This window comes from Oryctolagus cuniculus, chromosome 9 (genome assembly GCF_051225735.1).
Source record: "Oryctolagus cuniculus isolate XC-2025 breed Fujian yellow rabbit chromosome 9, ASM5122573v1, whole genome shotgun sequence".
NCBI classification, from domain to species: domain Eukaryota; kingdom Metazoa; phylum Chordata; class Mammalia; order Lagomorpha; family Leporidae; genus Oryctolagus; species Oryctolagus cuniculus.
Window position 1 is genome coordinate 100,647,195 of NC_142875.1, and position 26,057 is coordinate 100,673,251.

Sequence of the window (26,057 nt, forward strand, 5' to 3'; positions counted from 1 at the left end):
TGCTGATGCTGGGAGGCAGTGGTGATGGCTCAAGTGATTGGGTCCCTTCCAACCACTTGAGAAACCGGGATTGAGTTTGTGGTGCCTGGCATCAGGCCCAACCCTGGCTCAGCCCTTTCCATTGTGGGCATTTGGGGAGTGAACCAGCATCTGGGCTTTCCTCCTCCTTCTTTCCTCTTCCTCCTCCAATAAACTAAAACAAAATAAGATCTCTGATTAGGGACCCAACAAATCTGTGCTGTGGGGAGTCTTTGGTGGTCATCACACTAACAAAGGTTGGCACACCTAGCCCAGTGTCCTTCAGAACTTGGCTGAGTGAGTCAGCTGGCCCTGCAAAGCATCCCGTGGTATTTCTGTTCTCTTCACACTTTTCTCAGCAACCACCCAGCACACACACTGCTGTTACAGATGATCCAGTGAGACAAGGAATTTAAAAGTGTTGAGTTCAGTGGTGGCCATTTGGTGCTGTAGTTAAGAAGCTGTTTGTAATGCCCACATCCCATATCAGGGTGTCTGGGTTTGGGTACTGGCTCAACTTCTGCCAGCTTCATACTAATACACACCCTGGGAGATAGCAGATGATGGCTCAAGTAGTTGGGTCCCTGCTGGGCCAGGCTGAAGGCAGGAGCTGGGAACTCCATCCAGGTCTCCCAGGTGGGTGGCAGGAACAGACTACTTGAGCTATTACCTGTTGCCTCTCAGTGTGTGCATTAGCCAGAAGCTGGAATCTGGAACAGAACCAGGACTCAAACCCAGACACTGATACCAGACATGGGCATCTTAGCCAGTATCTTAACTGCTAAGCCAAAAGCCTGCCTCATGTACACGGAATTTACATCCATATGTTTAGCACTTCTGAACAACAGCCTCCTTCCCCATCTCCTCCCAAAAAAGAGCTCTTCCTAAAAGTCCTGAAAATGTTGGCATTTCAGGAAAATCCTTGGTTTGTAGTGAAAGTATTAGAAACACTACTGACACTCATCATTAACATATGTCAGTGCTTGCTCTGTGTCAGCATGACCCAAAAGCTTACATTTGTTAGCTCCATTAACCTTCACAGTTTCCTGTAAGGGGGTGAGGGAGAGGATAGGTTACTACCATTATTATTCTTCCTATTTTGCAGCCTAACAATGAACAAACTATGTCCCATATCCGAGTACCTGGATTTGATCCCTAGCTCTAGCTCCTGACACTAGCTTCTTCCTAATGTGTGCCCTGGGAGGCAACAATCGGCGGTTCAAGTAGCTGAGTTCCTGCATCCAAGTGGTAGACCTGTGTTGAGTTCCTGGCTCCTGGTTCTGACTCCTGGCTTTGGCCAAACGTCATTCTGAGAATTGCAAGCATTTGATGAATGAACCAGAGGATGGAGTGCTCATTCTTTACCTCTCAATCTCTCTCTCAGATAAATAATAAGTAATGTTTTAAAGGCAGGTGCACCAGTTTTCAGTTACTGTGTTCCCAGCCACTCCTTGAAACATGGGGCCAACAGGTCACACTGTCTTGTAGTGCCCGTGAGACGAGACTTCAAGAATGTCACATATGGAATCTTATGGATAGATAGATGGTGATTTTACTTGCTCCCCCTGAGGTCTGGTACAAGCTTTTTTTTTTTTTTTTTTTTTTTTTTTGACAGGCAGAGGGACAGTGAGAGAGAGAGACAGAGAGAAAGGTCTTCCTTTGCCGTTGGTTCACCCTCCAGTGGCCGCAGCGGCCGGCGCGCTGCGGCCAGCACACTGCGCTGATCTGATGGCAGGAGCCAGGTGCTTCTCCTGGTCTCCCATGGGGTGCAGGGCCCAAGCACTTGGGCCATCCTCCACTGCACTCTCTGGCCACAGCAGAGAGCTGGCCTGGAGAGGGCAACCGGGACAGAATCCAGCGCCCTGACCAGGACTAGAACCCGGTGTGCTGGCGCCACAAGGCGGAGGATTAGCCTAGTGAGCTGTGGTGCCGGCCCACAAGCTATTTTTAACTTGGAGTTTTCAGTGCCTCTTAATGCTCAAAAGTCTATGCATTGGGGTTTTGTGTTTTTTTTTGTTTTTTTTTTTAGATTTCTATAAAAAAAGAAGCATTGCTGTTAGATATTGTTATACTATCTTGAAGAGATTTAGCACTCATTCTATTTTTAATCACTAATTTGTCTATTTCTAATATGAAAGTATTGCCAAAAAACCATTTTTCAAAAGCTGATTCTTTTGAAAATTTTTATTTATTTATTTTAATTTTATTTGAAAGGCAGAGAGACAGTAAGAAAGAAATGACAGACAGGCAGAGATACTTCATCACTGATTCACTCCCCAAGTGTGTACAACAGCCAGAGCTGGGCCAGGCCAAAGTCAAGAGCCTGGAACTCCATCTGGATCTCCCACATGGGTGGCAGGGGCCCAAGTACTTGAGCTGTCATCTGCTACTTCCCAGAATGTGTGTTAGCAGGAAGTTGGATCAGAAGTGGAGTAGTCCGGACTTGAACCAGGTACTCTGGCCATTTATACTGCTGCACCAAACACTACCCCTCAACAATTATCTTTGTTAGAGAGCTCCTTGGAGTTCTTCCATAAGAAGGATTAATAGTACTTTCAGATCTCTATGGGGTTTATACACAGAATAATGTTATTATCTAATTGGAAGTTGCTTTGACAAAGGCTATTATCTTCCTATTTTCAAGTCTCCAAACCTTCTTGGGACTTTGGAAAACAACAAAAAGGCCGACTGAGCTGGGAAATCGCATGTGTCCTCTGGACCTCGTCCCCAGCCACAGGCACGAGCTCAGTGCAATCCAGTGACCACGAAAGTGCCTAAAATATGGGCTGCGTGTGGACATTGTGGTCCCTTAAGCTGAGCCTTGAGATGGGTCGCCTGTGTGTGGTCCTGACATCAGACACATATATTTCTCCCTCTTCTTTTTAAAATCCCCCAGAAACATGTTGTAGCGTCTTACTATAGTCCCTATGCTTTAGAAGCTTTTTTTTTTTTTTTTTTACAATGTGGTCTGAACCCATGAATGTGATTCTTAAGCTGAGTTGAACTCATTAAGGATAATCACAATGTAGAACCTCCCCTACAGAGGCAGGCCAGTGACCCCTAGAGAGTTCCATGCTGGTGTCCTCATGACCTCACTTTGAGAACCACTGCCCTATTTCCTGCTGTTGTCCTTTGTCCATTTTCTTATCTCAAAAAATAGCCCTTTGTAATGGTGAACTGCTATGAATTCAGCATTTGAAATGTATTAATTTCAACCTGCCCTCCCCCTGCCCATGCCTTTGCCAGAGGCCCAAGAGTTGGGAACACCAATGTCAACAGTGGCCCTCAGCCATGATGTCACCACAGTCAGTATGTTCCCAACAGTTGAGCAGTGTGTGTAATAAATCATTTGTAATTACTGCAAGCTTAAAAAATAGTTTTCATTTCTCTTTTTAAAAATGTTTAAAGTTTTTTTTAGTTTTCAAATTCAGGAATTTTTAAATTTTTGTCATATTCACATTATATGTAGACCCTATATGCATGCATATATGTATACTATTTTTATTGAAAACAGGGCTATTAACATCACAAAGTGAAGGGTTCATGACAGGATCCAAGCACGGCAGATGGAAGGGTTATGTTATCATGTACATGGTATGATTCACTGAGGCACTGTTTATGACTAAATACCAAATGACATGACATCCACACAATTTTTGTATTCTAATATATTAATTTCCACAAATAAGAGAAAGCCTGTGAATTTATCTTTCTGGGTCTGACTTATTTCACTTAGCATAATGACCTCCTGTTCCATCCATTTTGTTGCAAATGTCAGGATTTTACTTTTTATGGCTGAATAATAGTCCATCATGTGTATAAAACACATTTAGAAATAAAGTAAAATAGCGTGTTGTCTTTGTGACATCATCACTCTTAGTCCATGACATTCTCAGCTGCTTTTATGAGTGGATGTGGCTGGCATGGACTTCTGACCCATCCATACTGCCTGGTGAGACCAGAGGTCTTGGCAGGATCGTTGATAAGCTGAATTTTCCATGTGCTTACACTGTGTGTGTTGTCACAGTCTGAAAGCACCTTGCAGAGCATACTGTGTGTGTGTGTGTGTGTGTGTGTGTGTGTGTGTGTGTGTGTGAATATCTTCCATCCCGTGTGGCTCATGAAAACTAAATCCCAGAAGCCCTGCACTAGACTGCAAGTGCAGAGCTGCCTTGTGCATACTGCTGAGGGGCACAGTGCTATCAGTGGGATAGGGGAGAATAAGGAAGACAAAAGCCCTACTCCTGGGAGAACAGAGGGGCCTGCACGTGCCCTAAGTCTTTGTTCTCTTTGGGTAAATTGCCCAGAGCAGCAGGCCTTCCAGCTACATGATGGGTGGGGTGCTTTCTCCTGCTGTGAGGTTTCAGGGTCCCTAAATGTTGCTAAGACTCAACAGCCAGTCGGTCTCTGTGTCAGTCCTGTCTGATCCATCACTCTGTAAGGAAGAAGAGGGGCCTCAGGTAGGTTAAGTCTGGATGTGCCTCCAGGTTCCTAATCACATCCCATTATTCATACAGTCAGCTTGGAGCGCCAAGGATCCCCCCTGCACTTGCTATTCTCCCCCCTCTGGGACCTGTGACAGCCCCTCATTTTTCCAGCTCTTCCCCTTCCCAGGCCCTGCAATGGGAGCTGGGACTGACTCAATAAGGAGTCACTCAGAAATCATGACCACCGTGGAGCTCCACAGAGCCCCAAGGTGAGAGCCTTCTGCAACTCTTCCAGGCTGTGAATGCCTCTGATTCTCTGCCAGAGTCTGGCTGTGGGCCTCGGCCCCACTCCCCCTCTCCCACCACCCTCTAGCCTCCACTCTTCCAATGGACCCATGGGGCCTGTGAGCTCAATGAGGGCCAGTGGGAAGGAGGTATACAGTCGGCCCCCAGTATCCTGAGGGGGTGCACACAGATACCAAGCTCCACAGATGCTCATGTCCCTTGTATAAAATGGTATAGCATTTGCAAATCACCTGCACACAATTTCCTAAACACTTCCAACCTCCTCTAGACTACTTGTACCTACTACAGTGCAACTGCTATGTAAACAGTTGCTGTATGCATTGCTTAGGCCTGCAGGCGTGGGGAACCTTTATCTGCCAAGGGCCATTTGGTTATTGATAGCATGATCCATAGGCCATACAACTTGATCACCTTAAAAATTAGCCTGCCATAGAATTTTTGAGTCCCACCTGTGATCGCTGTGACAAGGCCGGACCAAATGATTTCACAGGCCTCATCACCCCTGGTAATGACAAGATAAGGTCTAAAGAGACACAAGTTTTCCCCCTAAATATTTTCATTTCACATCTAGTTGAATGTGCAGATGGGGAAAGTATGGACAAGAAGGTCAGTGTTTTGTGTTTGCCCAGTTTTTGGCCAAGAATCTATGGAGAAGGCAGCTCAAACACAAGAGCTGCATGCTGGGCACGGGCCTAGAGGGCGGTTATTCTCTGTGATGGGGGCTGAGTGTATCACCTCCTGGGGACCAGGAAGATGCTCGGGAGAGGACTTGAATGTGCTCCCTCCCCATTCCTGACACTTTCATGGCTGTAGGGCACAGCTAAGTGACCCTGAGGAGCTCCTGGTCCAGCAGTTCTAAGGGGCACCCTCCTACAGCCATCCCAAGGTCAAGGCCAGGCTGCCTTGCTATTTGGCCAGGTGCAGGCTCTATGTGACCAAGGCATCAGATGCAAACAGGTTAGACAAAACCTGTGAACTTGTTAGCCAAGCCAGGTATGACTAAGAGTGAAGTTGAGGGAGCAGAGGCAGAGACCAACAGGAACTCAGCCAGTGGATGAGGCTGTCACCCCCAGGCTGTTCCAGACACTCACCTAGACAGTCTAGAATTCTCTGTGTTTTCTTCTGGCCCAGAATATGCTTAGTTCAGCCTCCTGTTAAACGAATCCCTCCAGGCCTTATTGAGTCTTAAAGGACCAGGGCTTCCCTCTACCTGCTTCCCAGGTCATTTCACCTAACTCCCATTCCTCCTGGCTTCATCCCCTCCCATGAAGTCCACATCTCACAGACTCATCCCGTGAAATTTACTTTATAAATATTCTTCCAATAGATCACTTGCCAGTGAGACTAAGAGGATTTTGTCTTTACCTTTCAGGAAAGGAATGACTGGGTCAGGTATAAATTTAGTTATGACCCTCTCTGCAATGGAGAGGAAGGACAGTGAAGCATTTGCAAAGTACCCCAAAGTGGTTGGTGCTGGTTTTTGAAGATATTTTATTTATAGAAAGTTCAAGGCTCTGTTCTATACCTAGAATAAAGAGAAAGGACCACACTCTGAGCTCTTTGAAGCAAAAGACTCATGAGATGAAAGCTCCAATTCAAGGAAGGCAAGGATCTCTTTATATTGCAGAAAAGGAGGTAGCAATCCATAGAGCCTCAAGCTCAGAGATAGACTTAGAGGAGGAAAAACAAATGAGGATAAAAGTATACGTGAACAGATGATGGTAACTTAAACCCAGAGAGGCAGAGGAGAATGGTAGCAAAAGTGAATGGGTGGTGAGCAAGCGACAGAACCTACAGGAAGGCTGTTGGGCATGGGGAGATGTTTCCTAACAAAGAAGGGGATGTGATTAGAAGCCCTCAAACATAAATAGATGGGTGTGGTTTGGGTAGACAAACGCCTGTGCTTTGAAGAGAATGATTCAGAGTGGCCAGAGGATGGGAAAGAAAAGTTGACACCAAGGCGGAGGGTGGGGTGGGTGGAGCATGTGAGGAGGGGAGGGGCGCCTCTGCAGCTGGCCTGCACTTTGGGCCCTGTGAACCCGAACGCTGAGTATAGATCTCTGTGGGTGCCCTGAGCCTGTTCTGAAGTGGTGATAGTGCTCTTGGCTCAGGTCTTCTCAGTCCTCAGTGTGCCATGACCAAGACACCGTGTACTTGAAGTGGCTCACTGTTGGCATGTGGATGTGTGATTTCATATCTTGGACCCTTTAGGATCAAAGCTTCAGTAAGTCGTGGTTAACGTGCCATTGACCACTCTACCTTGCTACCAGCCAGTCTTCCTAAACAGGAGGGAGGTTCTGGTACGTGAGAGGCCATTGTCTCATCTCAGGCCATAATGGCGCTGCCATGGAATCCAAAGGATGCTAACGAGCTCAGAGTGTGAAGATCTGTAGGGCTACCAGCCAGTTCCCCCATGTGGTATTCCGTGTCACTCCACCCACCCGTCAGGCTGCCGCCTGGGCACCTACAAAACTCCTTTCTATCAGCGATAAATGAAGGCCCAGCTGCTTGAGCCAGCACTGCTGCCTCCCAGAGTCTGCATTAGCAGGAAGCTGGAGTCAGGAGCCAGAGCTGGGAATCAAACCCAGACACTCCAATGTGGGATACCGGCACCTTCACCACTAAGCTGAACACCTGTTCCAGTTCTCACTTTTAATAGAATCCTTGGCCATTTTCAGCCTCCCTTGGCCATCCCTGCTCTTACGCTGGTTTCTCTGCTGGCCCCTGTAGAGTGTCACTACTTGCCACTGCTCATGCCAACCATTTCAGAATAGAGTTCTCCGCTAGTGGATGGCTCAGTTTGTTTCTCCACCACAGCCGCCTCTTCCCTAGAAGCCCAGGCTCTCTGAGAGGCTCCTCCCTCAGGAGATGCCCCTCCCACCTCCCCTCCCCTCTCTGCCTCCTACACTGGTCCGCACTGCCAAACTTCTTCCCCATTTATGAAGACTTCCTCTGTGGATTCAGGTGCTTCCTGTCTCGCTACCTTGAGAGATAGGACAGAGAAATGAGCCTGGGTTGAGTTATTTCCCTCCTGTCCATGTACCTCATGAAAATTAAGGCTCTACCCTCCCACAGCCATTAAGACTTTTCCAGAATATTCCATGACAATTGAACATGATACTGTGGCTCTCCACAGGGCTCTGTGACCTTAGTCCACATGCAGAAGCCTTCCCATGTGGTTTATTTGGAAATTTTTGTTATAAACATGCTCTAAAATTACTGGTTCCTTAAATAAATAACTGCTACAGTTGGAGCTTTAATGCCCATGAGGCACCAGTGAGGGCTGGGCTGGCTGCATGGGGCTCCGCCAAGCCCCAGCTCCATGGTCGTGATGTCACGGTTCCAGAGTGGGACTGGGGTTTAGAAGATGAAGAAGCTCCCCAGCTGGTTTTGATTTCCAGGCAGGTTGGGGAAGGCTGCTTTGAGCTTAGGAGCAGAGGGCATTGTACCCCAGAGAGTTTTTCTTCCTTCCTTCTTCAAGCAGAACACTTTGCCCTCTAACCCATTAGGACCCCACACAGCCCATCACACATACTGGGTTATGCAAAATTGATTTGGGGCCAAAGATGGGGAAGACAGAGGAGAAGCCTCTGGGCTCAGAGCCTATTTGGATTAAACAAGACTGTCACAAGTAAGTAACATTGCAGAGTATGCCTAGAACACATACAAATAAATGTAGATTAACATTCTCCTGCAGAGGAGGAGTTGTGGCTGGCAGGTAAAAGGGAGAGGAAATGAATTTGTGAAGGAGAAAGAGTGGGCAAGGCTGCAGCTTCTGGGGTAGGCTTTGAGCCTGGTGGTAAGATGGCTGCCTCCAACACTGGAGTGCCTGGATTTGTTGCCTGGCCCTGGCTCCTGCCAATGCAGACCCCAGGACACAGCAGTGATAGCTCAAATAGTTAGGTCTTTGCTACCCATATGGGAGACGTGGATGGAGTTCCTGGCTCTAAGCTTCAGTCTCAGCTCAGCCCCAGTCATTGTGGGCATTTGGGGATTTGGGGAGTGGGCCAGTGGATGGGAGCGTGTTCTCTCTCTTTCTTTTTCCCTTCCCCCCAATAAACCATTGGCCCATCTGCTCCTGCACTTAACTTGGGGGTATTCTCTGGAGAAGTGACTGGACTAAGGGCACAGCTGTGGGCTCTGCCATGGGGTGGTTCACACATCATCCACTTAAGCTAGTGATGAGCTGGGATCTCTAATGGGGGAAGTCAAAAGTCAGTGGCTTGGAAGGCCAGCCCAGGAGCCATAGGGAAATGCGATTTTTCTGGTTTTTGTACTTGCTCCCAGCAGGGACTGTATCCCTTTTGCTACAGTGCATTTCCTGGTCCTGAACTGACCCTTGCACAGGTGCCCAAGCCACTGTCAGTAGCTGTTAGTAGGTTCCCCTCACTCACTTTTCCCTGAGAAAGGGATTTCCCTAAGCTATGGTGAGCGCCTCTGTATTAGCAGAGGAAAGATTGCTGGTCCTGCTCCAAGGATCCCACCTGAAGCCGCTCTCTGCTTGTGGCAGAGCTGCCTGGGCCACTCACGGAGGACATGTATGTTGACCTGTCCCCCGAGGCTGTGACGGGTTTGTTACAATCTGAGACTTCCTTCTCAGAGTCCTGTGGGATCCTCATTGAAAATCCAGATTTTTGGGGCCCAAACTCTAGCTACTGAATCAGAATTTCCAGAAGACTAGCTTTTACCCAACCCATACTTAAGACAGTAAACGTGGGAAACTTTGCTCAAACATGAGTGACCTGACTCGGGTCCGTGCTGGACAACTGTTGCCCAGGCTCAGTTCAGACTGGCACTCTTGGGAAGAAAGTGCTTTGTTTCTGCTTGAAGCCCAGCGGCGGAGTTACTAACCCTCAGCCACTGTGTGCTGGGGCTTTTCCTGGGCAGCTGAGGGTTACATCATGTAATCTTCCCAGTAGCCCAGTGGCATCTCCATTTCTCAGACAGGGAGGCAGAAGGAAGTGGGGGAGCTAAGGGACTTGTCCAAGGGTGATGCAGTCAGCAGGCTTGGAGCCCTGAGTCCCTTCTCCTCCAAGTTACACATCACTGGTCCCGAGATGGGAACCGACAAGCTCCACACTCACCCACACCCCCCCTCCCCATCCTGTCCCCACCCGGGGAAAGGGAAGAGCAGGGAGTGGGAACCTTCTTGGGACCTGTAGCAGCGGACAGGCAGGGAGTTATGAGGAAGGATGGGCAGGCGGGAGCCTGAAGGGAAAGGCAGCTGACCTCCCTCCCTGTGTTGGGCTCCAGGTACTGGAACTCCTTGAGCAACCTGGTGGCCTCCCTGCTGAACTCGGTGCGCTCCATCGCCTCCCTGCTCCTGCTCCTCTTCCTCTTCATCATCATCTTCTCCCTGCTGGGGATGCAGCTGTTTGGAGGCAAGTTCAACTTCGATGAGATGCAGACCCGGAGGAGCACGTTCGACAATTTCCCGCAGTCCCTGCTCACCGTGTTTCAGGTACAGTTTCTTCCGGGAGGGTGGCAGAGTGCTAAGGAGGTGGGGAGGGTGGTGGGAGGGGCCTTGACAAGGTAGCAGGAAGCCTGGCCTGCTGCCGGGCAAGCAGAGCCAGCCTGGGCAGTCATCCCTGACGGGCCCTGGGTCCCCTGTGTAGTGTCCCCTCCTGCCAGCCCCATGGAGACCCCCCCCCAGGGGGCGGGGGTGTTGGTGGTGAACTCTTACAGGAGAAATCTAAGGGAGTAGCTTAAAACTTCACTCTACGCCATGGAACCCTTGGGTCAGATAAATTCTGCGTGAAGCCCTGGCTGCTCTTGTTGGGGGAGGGGAGGCTGGAGGAGCTCTGACTTGGCTACTCACACACTTGCCCCAGGGAAGCAAATATAACTAGTCCTTCAAACTTGTGATTTTGTAGTGATCTCGACTTAGGGAAAAACTTTCATGGCACTTACTAAACTTGAAACTGATTTGGTTTATAGAGTAAAATGAAAAATAATGTAGGCGGTACCAAAAACCTTAAAGGTAGTACCCCCATGACTGGTGTTTGGGAAAAACTGGCTGGTGCAGTTTAATACGATCTAAACAAATGCATTCAAAACAGTAAAGGGGCCCAAAGCCCAGCCCGAGGTGTGGCTCCCGGGGTCAGCTCATGCACTGTGTGTGGACAGTAGGAGGGGTTTTGATCAAATAACGATGCCTATAGCCACACACTTTGCCTGAGGATAGCAACAAACTCACCCAGGTTAATAGCTCAGAGCCCCTGGGGTGGAGACCTGGGGGCCAGGAGGAGGGAGAGCAGATGAAAAGAGACTTTGGACATTTTTATTAACATAGAGGGGCAGGGCAGGGCAGGGGCGTTTTGGGGTTTGCTGTTGGTCTAACGCTGTGTCCCTTATTGGTGGGAATGTGTCATTCAGATCCTGACCGGGGAGGACTGGAATTCGGTGATGTATGATGGGATCATGGCTTATGGCGGCCCCTCTTTTCCAGGGATGTTAGTCTGTATTTACTTCATCATCCTCTTCATCTGTGGAAATTGTATCCTTTGCTGCTGACCCCAACCCCTCTGCCCGCCCCCCTCAGCCTGTGGCACAATGCCAAACTGGTGTGCCTGCTGGGCCTAGCACGGGACACAGAGCACTGGGTGTCCCGGCGAGCTGGGGGAGGCTGTTCTGGGGAAGAAACGTGTCCCAGACTAGGGCTGCTTTGGCGGTGGAGGTGGGCGTGGGTGGAAACCTCAGCTTTGGTGTGAGGATGCACATTTCTGTTCCTGAGCCGGTTCAGGCTGCCTCATTGCTCGACTCCACAGGCGGGTTCTGGTGTTAATCTAGGTGAACACCGCCCCCTGGTGTTGTGGTGTGGGCAGCTACTCACCCAGAGGCCTCTGTGGAGTTGGGCACGCCGCTTCCATGGGGGGGCTGTTGCACCTGCTCAGTGAGGGATGACCAAGCCTTTGTCCTTGAAATGACCTTCATCTCTCCTCCCTGCTTTACCCTCAGTGTCCCTCCCTCTGAAACTGCTCCCCAGGACGTTTAGTCACAGGCAGAGCAGCCCAGGCTTCCGCAGGCAGACTCTGCAGACACTCCCTGAGCTGGGCCACGGGAGCACTATGTCCAGAGGCGGGGAGGGAAAGTAGAAGAGCGCTGGCCAGAGACTCAGGAGTTAGACAGCAGTTCCAGGTAAAGCACACGTAGACAGTGAGGCCTACAGACAAGGCTTCCCACTGGCCAGCTGGGCGGCCTCGGCAAACCACAGGCTCTACCTGAGTAACTGAATTGTGGTCTGGGATGAGCATCCCTGATCCAAGAATCTGAAATCTGAAGTGCTGGAAAATTGGGAACTTCTAGAGCTCTGACCTGATGCCACAAGTGGAAAATTCCACACCGTGAAACTTTGTTTCATGCACAAATTATTAAAAACCTGATATAAAGTTTTCTTCTGGCTATGTATCTGAGGGTACTTCAAAAGGTTCATGGGAAACTGAAAAGATGTCTGTTTTGATGCAAAACACGTTGAGAGCCATGCCTAAGAGAGATCTTTCAAAAGGTCATGGAAAATGCATATTGTGAACAGCTATGTAAGGATTTCCATTTTTTGGCACCAAAATAAACATCTTTCAGTGCTGCTTCTCCACAAACTTTCTCAAAGTACTCTTGTATAAGATACATTATGAAACATAAATGAATTTTGTGTTTCGACTTAGGCCCCATCCCCAAGATAGCTCCTTAGATCTATGCAAATATTCCAACATGCAAACAAAAAAAGTGGGCTGGGGGACAGGAATCGGAAACACTTATGGTCCTCCCAACCATTTTGGCTAAGGGGACCTCAGCCTGTAGTAGAGTAACAATAACTGACTGCTACTTAGGAGATCATTCTGAGTTGTTGTGGGATGATGCAGACAAGGCCCCTGGGGTCTGCACTTCCTGGGACGAGCCTGTTACCTGCTTGGGTTTCAGTTTCCCTATACGAGAAATGATGGGGATGGCTGGCACCTGGGGGTAGAGGTCAACAACATGAACTTGAAGACCCTGTCCAGCTGTACTTTCTCTGAACCTGTGTTTCTATTGTTGGGGGTGAGGGAGGGAGGCAGGGTGGGAAGAAGTGGGCAAATAACTGCTTTGGTTTGGAATTCCCAAGCTCTGGCCAGCTCCAGGCAGACCCTCCAAGGGTCTTTGTATGTGTGGGTTCACATAGAGGCTTGGCAGAGATGCCAGGCTACCTCCTCAGTGCCAGTTATAATAACCACTTTTAAGAGCATTCTGCCTTCTATTAGAGACAATACTGTTGACAGTATCAGTCACAGCAGTTCTCTCGGGGGACACCCAACAATAAAACCCCGCAATTAAAGAGCAAGGCAGGGCTTGCTACCTCACTCCCACCCCGCTCCAACCTGCAAGCTTGCCTGGTCTCAACCTTGTAGGATACTCCAGGTGGCTAATAGGGTTATGGAGAAGGAAAGGGAGAGGGTCACTGTTGGGCTTTGTCAAAGTGGGTCAGTGTCAGGCTGTCTTTGCTGGGGAACTCTACCCCTGTGTCTCCTGCTTCTTCCTTGTCCCCTATGCCCGCCAAATACCCCCAAGGCCAAGCATCATTTTCTTTAAGAATGGACACAAACAGATATCCTACTGAATGTGTTCTTGGCCATTGCTGTGGACAACCTGGCTGATGCTGAGAGCCTTACTTCTGCCCAAAAGGAAGAGGAAGAAGAGAAGGAGAGAAAGAAGCTGGCCAGGTAACCCTCTACACTCACCCAGGCCAAGGCCCCAGAATCCCAGTTCTGGAATACGTTCCCACTGGAGGGTCAGGGAGGCTTGGTGCTGGCCCCCGATCCCTTCACTCCTAGGAGGGCCCTGGGCCTAAGGCTTCCTGCAGTAACTTGGGCCTCTCTCAATTCCTGGGTGGTGCTCTAAAGAAGGACCGTGTGGATTGCAGTCCCCACCAAGGTGTTGCATTTCCCCCACCAGAGAAGCCATCAGAGGTGGTAGGAATGTAGGGTGGGGAAGGAGGAAGGCAGCCCCCTCGGAGGGGAAGCAGAATCACAGCTTTCAGAGCGCTGCCTCCTCGGTGTTTTCTACTTCATTTCCAGTGATAAGAAAGCAAGAGTGGGCCCTGCATTGAGTGTCCCGTCAGTGTCTAGGTGGGACAGTCATAGGCCACGCATCCACCTGGCACCGAGTAGTGTTCCTCCAGGAACCAATCCTAAATGAGAGCCAGAATCATTCTTGGATGAATGAACTGGAGCAGCGGCTGGAAGGGGCCCATTGAGTGCCAGGCAAGCCAGGTGCACTTGTGATTAAGTTGCACACGCAATGTGCCCTGGATGTCCATGCAAGGACTGTGCTCCCGCTAGCCCAGTAGACCCCAGAACAGCTCCTTGCCACCCCAGTAAACATCCATTTCTCTTTTCCTCCTGCTGACCGGCCAGGACTGCCAGCCCGGAGAAGAAACAAGAGGTGGTAGGGAAGCCGGCCCTGGAGGAGGCCAAGGAGGAGAAAATTGAGCTGAAATCCATTACAGCTGATGGAGAGTCCCCGCCTACCACCAAGGTGAGTCGCCATCTCCTTCCAGGAGCTGTGGCCACTGCTGAGGGAATGGGGGCCACGGTCTTCCTAAGAAGACAGAGGGAGGCCACTCGGTGGGAATAGAGCCGATGCACTTGGCTGACTCCAGGCCTCTGCTGGTGTCTGAAGAGGATGTTTCAGGTGACAAAGGTGGGTTTTTGAGCTCAGCCACTGATTGTTGTGCAATTTCAAGGCTACTCTGAGCCTCTAAAACTGTGGAACTTATCTAACTTCTTCTTCTTCCCCTCCTTGGCTGCCTAGATCAACATGGATGACCTCCAGCCCAATGAGAGTGAGGATAAGAGTCCCTACCCCAACCCGGAAACCACAGGTACCGGTCCCACTGCCTGACCTTGAGATGGGAGGTTGAGGGTAGATATGCAAATTCTAAAGCCATGTGCGGACAGCCATGAGTTTGGGGCCAGTGGCTCCAGGTTCTCCTTGCCAGCATGTGGCACTGTTAAATGTCTCCTGTCTCTGTACTTATGTATTGCCATGATTATCTGAGGGAAAACTTGGTTTATGGTTTCCACATAGTACCAACACTAGGTTAGATAAGATTACAGTTGAGCAAGGCTTTTGTGCTCTTTGGAAGCTGGCTTCTATATACCTGCAAGGTTTCCTTATATTCTATGTTGGTCAAATCATCGTTTCCTTGCCTGATGTGTTAGTATAGCACCTTTTGCTGTGTTCTGCTCTCTTTGTAATTGTGGCAAATCTCACGTCTGCCCTTGCCCTTACTCAGCTGGGTGCAGGGATGGCTGCCACCACCGGCGTCCCCCCTGCTGATTTGTAAAGTTCTTTCAGGTCTCTTCTTGTCCAGAGAGCTCTTACTGACCCCATCTTCTCATGATACGTGACTGGGCAGGGAGTCCCCTTTCAGGGGGTGTTAATGTCAGAGGTCAGAGGTCCTCCCCCAGGCTTTACTAGCTTTGCTTCCTGCAGCCTCACATCCTGTCCAAACCCCAGACTTGCCCTCCTCTTACCTAGAATTGCAGATACTATCATCGGCTTCAAGCTTGAAGTCAACAGCTCGGGGTCAAGGCATTTCCTTCTCTGTGTGGACCAGGCTGTGTCTGGAGGGAAAGCCAGTTAGGTGGCAGAAAGCCTTCTCGCTGTACCTGTTCTCTGCTTACGTGCAGGGACACCAGCAGGCCTCTTCTGTTGTCCTTGGGAAGTAGGCTCCTCCTGTGGGCTTCCACCCTCACCCGTTTCCACTCCCACAAGGGCACAGGTTGGGTGCCCTGGGGCTTGGACAGAGAGAAGAGCAGGAGGGCTGCTTCCACGTTGGGACCCTTTGAAGTCCTAAAATCCTTTGCAGGGCAGGCTGAGGGGGCCAATCTTGCAGACTTGGTAGACACACGGGGAGGACCTCGTCTCGGCCCTGAATCAACAAATGAACCAAAGTGCCATTCTGTAAATAATTGGGCTAAATTGAATATGGACTGGGAAATAAATGACTGGAGATGGTTTTTGTTAATCTTGTTGACATACTATTATTCTAGCTCTGTTTTGAAAATGCCAAGCTGTCTAAAATGTTGAGAAGTTACTTTTTGAATGTTCCAACAGCAAAATAGGGGAAGCGAAGAAGATAAATGAAACAAGATCAGCACAATGTCAGTGATTGTTAAGGCAGGGTTTGTGGAGGTTTCCTATAGGAGTCTGAACTCAAGCATCTTTTTGAAGTTTAAGGAGATGGACAGTGGTGACATGAATCCCAGGTTGGCCCCGCTCTCTCCAGCACGCAGCTTCCTGGCACACAGCAGAGGGGACATCTGGATCTGAAGGTCTCCCCACAGCCCCCACCCTGCTGCAGTCAGGCCTCAGCCTGTCCCTCCCACGTGGCTGTGGGGCAGACCGACATCTTGCATCTATGACAATAATCTCAAATTCTATTATTCTAAACATCCTCCTGGCTTTTCTCCTCTTTGTGGCTTTAATGAAATCAAAGAGAAGAATGTCAGGGACACAGAAAGATGGATGATGACAGTATTGTCACCATGGTGGCCATCACAGAAGCATCTCTCTGATGACCCAGCAGGCTTCGTGGAGTCTTGGAATGCCTGTGCTTTTGAACAGAAAGCGATTCCCACACTCTGCTAATGCCTCAGGATTCTTAAGCTATTTCAGAATCCCTTCTCTACCCTACTGCACACCTTGCTTTCACTTCTGTTCATCCCACATGTCTCCGTGCCTTTGAGACCTCCGGTCCATAGATAATTGAGGCTGTCCTGCCCTCGGCTTCAGGACCAAACTGTGGTCATTGACATGAAGAGGTGGAAGAAACCTTGGCAATGTTCATTCACTTAATAACTGCTTACAAAGCATCTACTGCAGGCCAGGTGGGGTGCCAAGCCCCAGGGATACAGCTGTGGGCCAGACAGAGATGGGTCAGTGGGGAGAGAGATAAGAGATAAGAAAGCAAAGCAGCCAAAGAGGTAGCATCAGGTGTTGTGAAGATGATAAAATCCAGGGCTGTGTTTGGGTGTCTGGGAGGGGCAGGCTGCTTTGTGTGATTGAGGAAGACTTCTCTGCAGACATGACTTTTGGGCTGAAACCCAAATGATTCCAGGAAATCAGAGGGAAGAGCTGTCCAGGTAGGGGACCAGCAGGTGTGGAACCTTAGGTGGAAGCCGTGGTTGTGGAGTGCTCCAAAGAGGGAAAGTGCCCCTGGCAGCGAAAGGACAAAGGCAGAGCGCCAGATGGTGAGACTGGGAGGTCAGGCAGGAGCAGAGTGGGTAAGGGGGTGACCTGAGCAAGAGCCGCCCAAGTCGCCGGGCAGAGGAGGACTTTCCCTTTCAAGGTCTCATGGAAGCAAGGACAGCTGATGGTGAGCAGCAGCACTGGAGGCAGGGAGGAGAGTGTGCAGTGGTCCAGGCGAGGCAGCAACACGGCTGGGTGACAGCTCAGGGAGTGATTGGATTTGGGGCACACTTTGCAGGTCGGGCCGACTGGGTTTGTTAATGGCTTGGATGCTGGAGAAAGTGGAATGAGGGTGACTCTGGGATTTTCCCAGCCACTAAAGAGAAGAGACCTTGTGCAGAAGCTGCTTCCTCCGCTTCGCTCCCTGCCCTCCCACTGCACTGTCAGTGTGTTATCCCTTTCCCACCACACGTCACCCTGTCTCTGCCAGTGAACCCCGTGCCTCGTTAAATGCCCGAAGTTCCTGAAGGACCAGAGCCACTGCTGTGTCTGTGCGGGTCAGTGCTTTGTAACAGTCACGAGATGTTTGCCACTGATGCTTTTATTCTTGTTGGCCATGAGCAAAGTCACAGAGGGGAAGACGACTACCCAGAGGGGAGGGGCGAGTTCACCGAAGACGAGGACCACAGTTGGGAGGTTGAGCTGGGCAGAGGTTTTGCTTGCGCAGATTCTAGCCCTGTTGTTGTCTAAAGCAGCAGCTTCCCCCTTATCACTTTTTCCAACACCTTCCCTTCCCCCCATCCTGGAGAACAGAAATGAAAAAAATCCCAAAGGGGCCGGCGCCACGGCTCACTAGGCTAATCCTCCGCCTTGCGGCGCCGGCACACCGGGTTCTAGTCCCGGTCAGGGCGCCGGATTCTGTCCCGGTTGTCCCTCTTCCAGGCCAGCTCTCTGCTGTGGCCAGGGAGTGCAGTGGAGGATGGCCCAAGTGCTTGGGCCCTGCACCCCATGGGAGACCAGGATAAGTACCTGGCTCCTGCCATCGGATCAGCCATTGGAGGGTGAACCAACGGTAAAGGAAGACCTTTCTCTCTCTCCCTCTCTCTCTCACTGTCCACTCTGCCTGTCCAAAAAAAAAAAAAAAAAAAAAAAAATCCCAAAGGGATTTCTCTGGCATTCGGGAGCACAAGTCTAGTGGTTTGCTTGCTAACCCCAAAATGAGCTGTACCAGGCCTTTTCTGATCTGTCCGCCTTCCTCCTTACCCATAGTAAACACTAGGAATGGCATGGCATGCTGTCACATTTCTGCCCCTTGACAAGTTTGAGTTTGCCCTTCAGAAAGAGTTTCCTCATATATATATTTAAAGATTAATTTATTTATTATTTATTTGAAAGTCAGAGTTACACAGAGAGAGGAGAGGCAGAGGCAGAGAGAGAGGTCTTCCATCTGATGGTTCACTCCCCAGATGGCTGCAACGGCTGGAGCTGTGCCGATATGAAGCCAGGAGCCAGGAGCTTCTTCCAGGTCTCCCACGTGGGTGCAGGGGCCCAAGCACTTGGGCCATCTTCTACTGCTTTCCCAGGCCATAGCAGAGAGCTGGACAGGAAGTGGAGCAGCCAGGTCTCGAACCGGCGCTCATATGGGTTGCCGGTACTTCAGGCCAGGGCGTTAACCCAGTGCACCACAGCACCGGCCCCAAGAGTTTCCTCTTAAGCATTTGGCTTGAGTTGCAACTGACATGTATCTGATGGCGTAACCCACTGCCTGCCTCTGCAGAACTGCCCAGTAGTGCGGTTGGCCAGTGCAGCTGCAACAGCACACAAGCTTCCTTGCTAAGAACTCAGAGAAACATAGCACTAGGAAATATGGCTTTCTAGAAACATGAGCAATTAAAATAAGTATAAAATTACCTGTGACTAAATTGTCATAAATAAGAAACTCTTGGATCATTTAGAGCAAAACTAAAAATACAAACACCTAGGCAGGAATTTAAAGTTTTTCTCGATTAAATTTCACTCACAAATATTGTGAGGTAGGCCAACTCTGGTTTTACTTATTCTGCATCAAGTAGACTTGTCTCTTCCATACCAAGGTTGGGATGTCAAAAATCGATACTCTTGGCCTGTATGCAGACTTCCGGCTTGCACCTCTCTTCTGCTGGGAGTGTCAGTTGCCTTGCTGGTCAGCTCCAAGTGCCCAAGGGAGAGGGTCTGAGTCACACCTGTATTCCCCTGGGCCTCCCAGACAGCCTTGATGCCCTAAATGCTTTGCACTTAACAAAGAACAACCACCTGGCTTTGTTTTAACCTGAAGAAGAGGGAGCACACAAAGGCGTGGCTGGCTCTGCAGATGAGCTCCCCAAAACTGCCTTCTTCCAGCCAGATTGCTCTCCACTGGATTCTCCTTTGGCAAAGCCTCCCTCCTTATGAAGGGTGTGGTGGCCCCATCATCAGCAAGAGATAATGGTTCCTGTGCGCCGGGCATGGCCTCTCACTCCCAGGTCTCCAGCACGTAGATGGGTCAGGTACCCTGGAAATGAGGTGTCTGTCTGAGGCTTTGTGTGTTAATTGCCCAGTGAGTGTGGGGGTGCAGAGTGTTGCTGGGGTTCACAGGAAGGTCACTCTCTGGAGCACAGGTGCTCAGGAGAGCTGGGTAAGGGATGCTCTCTGGAGAAGGGGTTCTTGTAAGCTCTGCTGCAGACAAAGGTGGAGAGAAGTTCAGTCCGGGAGAGAGCAGGTAGGAAGATGAGAGCCCATAGTGACTGCGCTTGTTCCCTGGGGCTGCCAGAACCCGTTAGCACTCACTGGGCATTCAGCCTCGCAGGTAACACATTAGCCCGGACCCCCACCTCCTATGTCAGATTGCTTTGATTTGATTCCTGGCTTTTCTCCTGACTCCAGCCAGCTTCCTGCCAGTGGAGACCCTGACAGTTAGTGGTGATATCTCGAGTCTTTGGGTTCCTGCCACCCACGTGGGAGACCTGGCTTGAGTTTCAAAGCCTCCTCATTTCTTACTCAGCCAGTCCTGGCTGTTGCAGGCATTTGAGGGGTGAATCAGTTGATGGAAGCATTCTCTCTCTCTCTCTCTCTCCTCCCTCTCTCCCTCTCTCTCTCTGCCCCTATCCCACACCCCAAATTAAAGTTCTTACTTTACCACCCATTGGACAACTTAGAACAAAAAATTTATTCTCTCACTGCTCTGAAGCCTGGAATTTCAAAATCAGGGTGTCGGAACAGCGCTCCCGCGAGGCTCTAGAGAAGAATCTATATTTGCCTCGTGCTGCCTTCTGTGCTGGCTGGCAGTGCTCGGCTTGTGGGTGCATCCCTCCAGTCTCTGCCTCTGTCTCCACAGGGCCCCCCCTTCCCTGCATGAGCCGTTATCTTCATGTCTCTCCTTATGAGGACAACCATCAACAGTCTTAGGGCCCAGCATGACACCAGCATAGCTAATTGCATCTACAAGGACTCTGTGCCCCACGGATGTCATGTTCAGAGGTCCTGGGTGGACATGCATTTTGAGGGGACACTATTCAACCCACTGCAGCGAGCATTTAGGGAGTAGTTGGCTGTGAGGAGACTGTTAGGGAATACTCACAGGTAAGGATCAGGCTGAGAAAAATGCCAAGTGCTGATTTATAGGCTGAGTCTCTCGCTGGGTACAGATAGTTATACAAGCAGCTATCACTTACATAGCAGCTGTTCTGTGTCAGGCTCGGTTCTAAAGGAAGCTTGTGCTGCTATTACGATTCCTTCCTTGATGGATAAACTGAGGCATGGAGAGACTCAATAAAATGCCCATAGCCAGAAAGGAAAGAGCCACGATTAGGATCCAGGTTTCTGGCTGGAGAACTACTGCTCTTAAGTCCCATGCCGTCACTGACCCACTCGCAGACATCTCTGCTGATGTTCGACCAGTGGGCTGGCTGGTGCATCCTCCCCTGGGCAATATGCTTGCAAGGGAAGGAGTCAGTGGCCCAAATGAAATGCGCTCACTGATTTGGAGGACAAAGGAGCTTTTTAACTGGTGACAGTGCGTAAACTTTTGAACAGAGGGCCTGTTGAGGGCAGGGTTTATGTCCTGTTATCCCTGCATAAGTGAGTTTGTTTGTTTTTGTTTGTTTCTGATCTTTCCACTTGGAGCCAGGTTGGAGGAATAACACCTGACAATATCCTGGTCTTCCCTGGTCACCCTCTCTTGGGTCTTCTAGCCAGGATGTCTGACCAGCCCAGTTTCCTGGGTCTGAGGGGTTCTTTGTGATGTGGGATTTCAGTATGGAAGCTGGATAGTCCTGGCTGAACCATGGCGAGTTGGGCATCCTACTTATATCCATTTTACTGTGTACTGCCAGGAAAGCTTCTCTCTAGCAGAGATGAGCTCCAGCAATACCCACGCAACAGACAGCAGGGTGTCTGTCTTGGCTGGACCTCTACATTTTCAGGGATACAAACGATGTCTTCATCCTGCCTCTGGAAGTAGATGGCACAGGGATAAAAATAAGTGGCGCGGCGGAGTCACTTCAAGAGCTGCTGCTTTTCCTGCAGGAGAAGAGGATGAGGAGGAGCCTGAGATGCCTGTCGGCCCCCGCCCTCGGCCACTCTCCGAGCTGCACCTTAAGGAGAAGGCCGTGCCTATGCCAGAAGCCAGTGCGTTTTTCATCTTCAGCCCCAACAACAGGTACGCGAGGATGGCGAGGGAAGGCGGGACTCTGCTCTGTTCGTGGTACAAGCCAAGCAGATGCCTGTGTCTCCCCTGAATCTCTAGGTGGAACGTGGGCTCCTCCCAGCTCCCCACTCCTGGAGTAAACAGACGTTGGTTCAGGGAAAACAGCCCTGAATTCTGAATCAGACAATCTGTGTTCATTCTCCTCTCCACTGTTAGAAATGCGTAAACTCAGCTTCTTTTCTTTGCTGATTATCCTTCTTAGTTTACCAGTCTTTTTTTATTTATTGACCAACAATAATTGTACATATTTCTGGGGTACAGTGTAATATTTTGATACATGCATACATTTTTAATGATCATATTAGGATAATTAGCATCCATAAAGTTAGACAGCACCTTAAACCTCCTGCTGTGTAAGAGAAGGACGTCAGGCTGTTTTAACTCACTTTTCTCCTGACTTCTGTTACTGTTGATTAGCATCTTAGTCCCAGCCTTTATTTTTCACCCAAGATAGATGTCACATTATTATTATTATTATTATTATTATTATTATTCAGACAGTGTGTGTTTGGATTTACATGTAACTTACCTTTTTATTTGTTTACCATTTAAAAAAATAAAGACTTATTCATTTATTTGAAAGACAGAGTGGTGCACACACACACAACACAGGGAGAGAGAAAGAGAGAGAGAGAGAGAGAGAGAGAGAGAGAGAGAGAAAGAAAAAGAGAAAAAAATCTTCCATTCACTGGCTCACTCTCCAAATGGTCACAATGGCCCAGACTGGGCCAGGCTAAAGCCAAGAACCTGAAACTCCATCCAGGTCTCCCGCATGAGTGGCAGGACCCTAAAAACTTAGGCCTTCTTCCACTGCTCTCCCAGGTGCATTAGCTGGGAAATGGTTTAGAAATGGATATCCAGAATTCAAACCACCACTCATATAGGATGCAAGTATTGCAGTTCACCACAACAGTAGTCCCCTACCATTTTTGGGGGGGGGGGGGCAGAGAGGATACATCCCAGCCCATCCTTCTGTAAGCATTTTCTTTCTTCCTAAAGTACATTCTTTGGAAATTCCATTAATTCCTTTATGGAAAATCTACTTGGCCTCTCTTTATAATTGCTCTCTCTGTTGTGTATAGAATTTTAGATTGATAGGTTTGTCCCTCAGCACATTACAGGTGTTATTTCACTGTAAGTTCGCTGTAATTACAACAGTCACCCCTCCGTAAGTAACCTGTCTTCATTTGTAGCTGCCTTTGCTCTATTGTTGGCCTTGATCTGCTGCAGATTTACTACTATGTCTCCTGGCATGGGTTTCTTTCTACTTATCTGGCTTAGCATATGTTATAGCTCCTAGGTCCATGTATTTATATTTCTCTTAAGTTCTAGAAAATTTTCAGCCCTGATCTTTAAATACTGCCTCTCCTGAATTCTCTAGTCTGTCCAGCTGTTGGTCCAGTGTTAGACCTTGTCCTCCCTATCTCTTAATGTATATTTACTTCTGTATCTCTGTTTTATTATTCTGGGTGATTTCCTCAGATACGCCATCCAAGTTCTTAATTTTTTTAACTTTATCTGTACTACTGTTTAAATCAGTTTTTTTTTCTATTGACAATCCATTGTATTTTTTTCATGTAAGTCCTTTATGTCATTAAAAATTTCAAATATCCATAGTATCCAATAGTTGTAGTGTCAGGGAGGAGAATCTTAATCACTTACTTGTTTCCTTAAAAAAAAAAGATTTATTTTATTTATTTGAGAGGCAGAGTTACAGAAAGAGAAGGAGAAAGAGGGAGAGCGAATGAGAGAGAGAATCTTCCATTCACTGGTCCACTCCCCTGATGGTCATGACAGCACTGGGCCAGGCCAACGCCAGGACCTAGGAACTCCTTCTGGCCTCCTACAAGGGAGACAAAGGCCCAACCACTTGGGCCATCCTTGGCTGCTTTCCCAGGCACATTGGCAGGGAGCTGGATTGGAAGTGGAGCAACTGATACTCAAATCTGCGCTCATATGAGAAGCTGGCATCACAGGTGGTGGCTTGAGCCACTGTGCCGCAGTGCCAGCCAGTCGTTTCTTCTGGTTTCCTATCTTAGTGGCTTAGCCTGTTCTGTGTGTGGTGATCTTTGGTTGTGACCTCAGTGACTTCAGTCCTGAGGACTGAAATCGGGACTGGGGAATCTTTCTTCTCCATGCCCGTTGGGGAAGCTGGCTCAACCCAAGTCCCAGGCTTCCCAGACCTGCTTACTTTCTCGACTGCACTGCTGTTGTTAGCATCTATCCTCAGGCAGCCCTGTTCTTCCCAGCTGCCCAAACTCAGACCTTAGCTCAGTGAGTGAATGGGTGAGTGGGTAGGTAGGTAGGTAGGTAGATATGTAGGTAGGGGGGTAGGTAGGTTGATAGGTAGGTAGATAGGTAGGTAGGTAGGTAGATATGTAGGTAGGTAGGTAGGTAGGTTGATAGGTAGGTAGATAGGTAGGTAGGTAGGTAGATATGTAGGTAGGTAGGTAGGTAGGTAGGTAGATATGTAGGTAGGTAGGTAGGTAGGTAGATATGTAGGTAGGTAGGTAGGTAGGTAGATATGTAGGTAGGTAGGTAGGTAGGTAGATATGTAGGTAGGTAGGTAGGTAGGTAGATAGGTAGGTAGGTAGATAGGTAGATAGGTAAGTAGGTAGGTAGGTAGATAGATAGGTAGATAGGTTGGTTTGAAAGAGAAGATCCCTGCAGCTGTCTCCTCACTCTCACAAAGCCAGAAGTGCCTCCAAGGTTTTGTCCTTTCCAGGCTCTGCAGCTTCTCAGACCGTTTAGGCAACTGTAATGCCAGGAGCACAAGTCTGAAGGCCTGGGCTCAAGCCCTGAGTGCTCCACACTGCAGGCTATCTCTCTGGGCAGCCCCTGCCTCCCACATGTCAGTGTCTTTCTCTGTGACAATGAGAATAACCTGCCTACCTCCCATCCTGCACTGTCATCAGGGGTAGGACGTACCCAAGCCACCCATGGCATGCAAGTACCAAGCACTGTTGGTGCTATCGATGAGCATGCAGAAGCCCAGACTGGTAGTTCTTGGCACCTGTGCTAAGGTGTGACCTTGAACTGAAGGCGTGAACTTGAAAGCTGTAACCTAGGGGCAACCCATCTAGCCAGAAAGTGGACTTCTCTGGCTCTCGGCTTATGCATCTCCAGTTAGTGCTGTTGTTTCCTATGCACAGAAAAGAACAAGTAGATCTCCTAAACGGATGTTTCTTCGATGATAGGAAAAAGAAAACTCCAAACAAAAGTCAGTTGATAATGTCAGAGCAGCATGTGAAAAGTCGGATTCCCAGGAGTCTCAGAACCCTCTGAAAGGTCAATGGTAGCTTGCCGCCGTGAAAGGGCCCACGAACCACCCCGGTACCATGGTGATGCGCATCACGGGGATGGGGCTGGGTTCTCATTACCAGCGGTGGTGAGATTTTAGCTGGGGGGCTACCCCCAAACCACAAGCACGTTTTGCAAACCGAGACAAAGACCGAAGGGGCGGTGCCCCTGAGACCCCAGGAGCTGCTTCCCCTGTCTCTTCTGACAGCCCTCTCCTCCTCTCCTCCCTGGGCAGGTTCCGCCTCCAGTGTCACCGTATCGTCAACGACACGATCTTCACCAACCTGATCCTCTTCTTCATTCTGCTCAGCAGCATTTCCCTGGCTGCCGAGGACCCTGTGCAGCACACCTCCTTCAGGAATCACGTACGCACCCCCCTTTTGTCCTCTGCGCCCCTTCCTTCTCGGAGTGTCACCACACCCAGTGCTGCTTGTTGCCGGCGTCATTGTCCTGTCGGGAGTCAAGGTCCAAATCCCATAAACATCTCTCTAAGGGATTAGAGCTTTGCTGGAAACCCACCCTGGGGCCACCAGCAAGTGCAATCGTGGGCATGAGCTGGTTTGGGAAGTGACAAAGTTCAGGGCGGCCATTGCTCTGTGGATGTTCCCCAGGAAGCTCTTGTTCCCTATAAACTTGGCACAGTGCGGCCCCTGGCTGCCTGCCCTATTCTGCCTGGAATGTTCTGACCAGAAGGGGCCATTGGCAAACAGGTGCTGGTGGCAAGGCCCAGCCAAGAGGAAGGAGAGCCTGGTGGTCTTCTGTAGAGCAGAACTGTATCTGGAGGCCCACCCAGGGCACCAGTGGGCAATGGTAAAGGCTGGAGTCAGAGCCTCAGGGCTTCATCTGATTGATCCCAGCCTGGTGGGCTAGAAGAGAGTGGCCCGCTGATCTAGAGCCATCCCCATGCCGACCCACTCAGCAGCCCTGAAGCTGGCTGGGGCCAAGGCTCTCTGCCCAAGGTTAGAGGTGTTGGTCCTTGCTCTGACCTGAGATATAATAAAGCATGGACCATCCTCAGCCCGGATGTGCTTCACCTGGAGGGTGCTCCTTCCCCAGAGGACGTGGTGGCACAGATTGCAACCAACACAGGACACCGGCTGGCTCAGTCTCACCAGCTT

At 49.6% G+C, this 26,057-nt stretch overlaps 1 protein-coding gene across 32 annotated transcripts in view; it reads left to right on the top strand.

The window, feature by feature from the left end:
- Positions 1-26,057, top strand: part of CACNA1C (calcium voltage-gated channel subunit alpha1 C) — a 740,475-nt gene that overhangs the window by 627,555 nt on the left and 86,863 nt on the right. For 31 of the 32 annotated variants that reach the window (NM_001136522.1, XM_089303273.1, XM_089303272.1 and 28 more), the window contains 7 exons: positions 10,005-10,212; positions 11,127-11,247; positions 13,330-13,444; positions 14,138-14,258; positions 14,535-14,604; positions 21,459-21,591; positions 25,175-25,304. In NM_001136522.1, coding sequence (NP_001129994.1) covers positions 10,005-10,212; positions 11,127-11,247; positions 13,330-13,444; positions 14,138-14,258; positions 14,535-14,604; positions 21,459-21,591; positions 25,175-25,304 — 898 coding nt within the window. The remainder of the gene's footprint in view (positions 1-10,004; positions 10,213-11,126; positions 11,248-13,329; positions 13,445-14,137; positions 14,259-14,534; positions 14,605-21,458; positions 21,592-25,174; positions 25,305-26,057) is intronic. The other variant, XM_089303271.1, reaches the window with a different exon arrangement.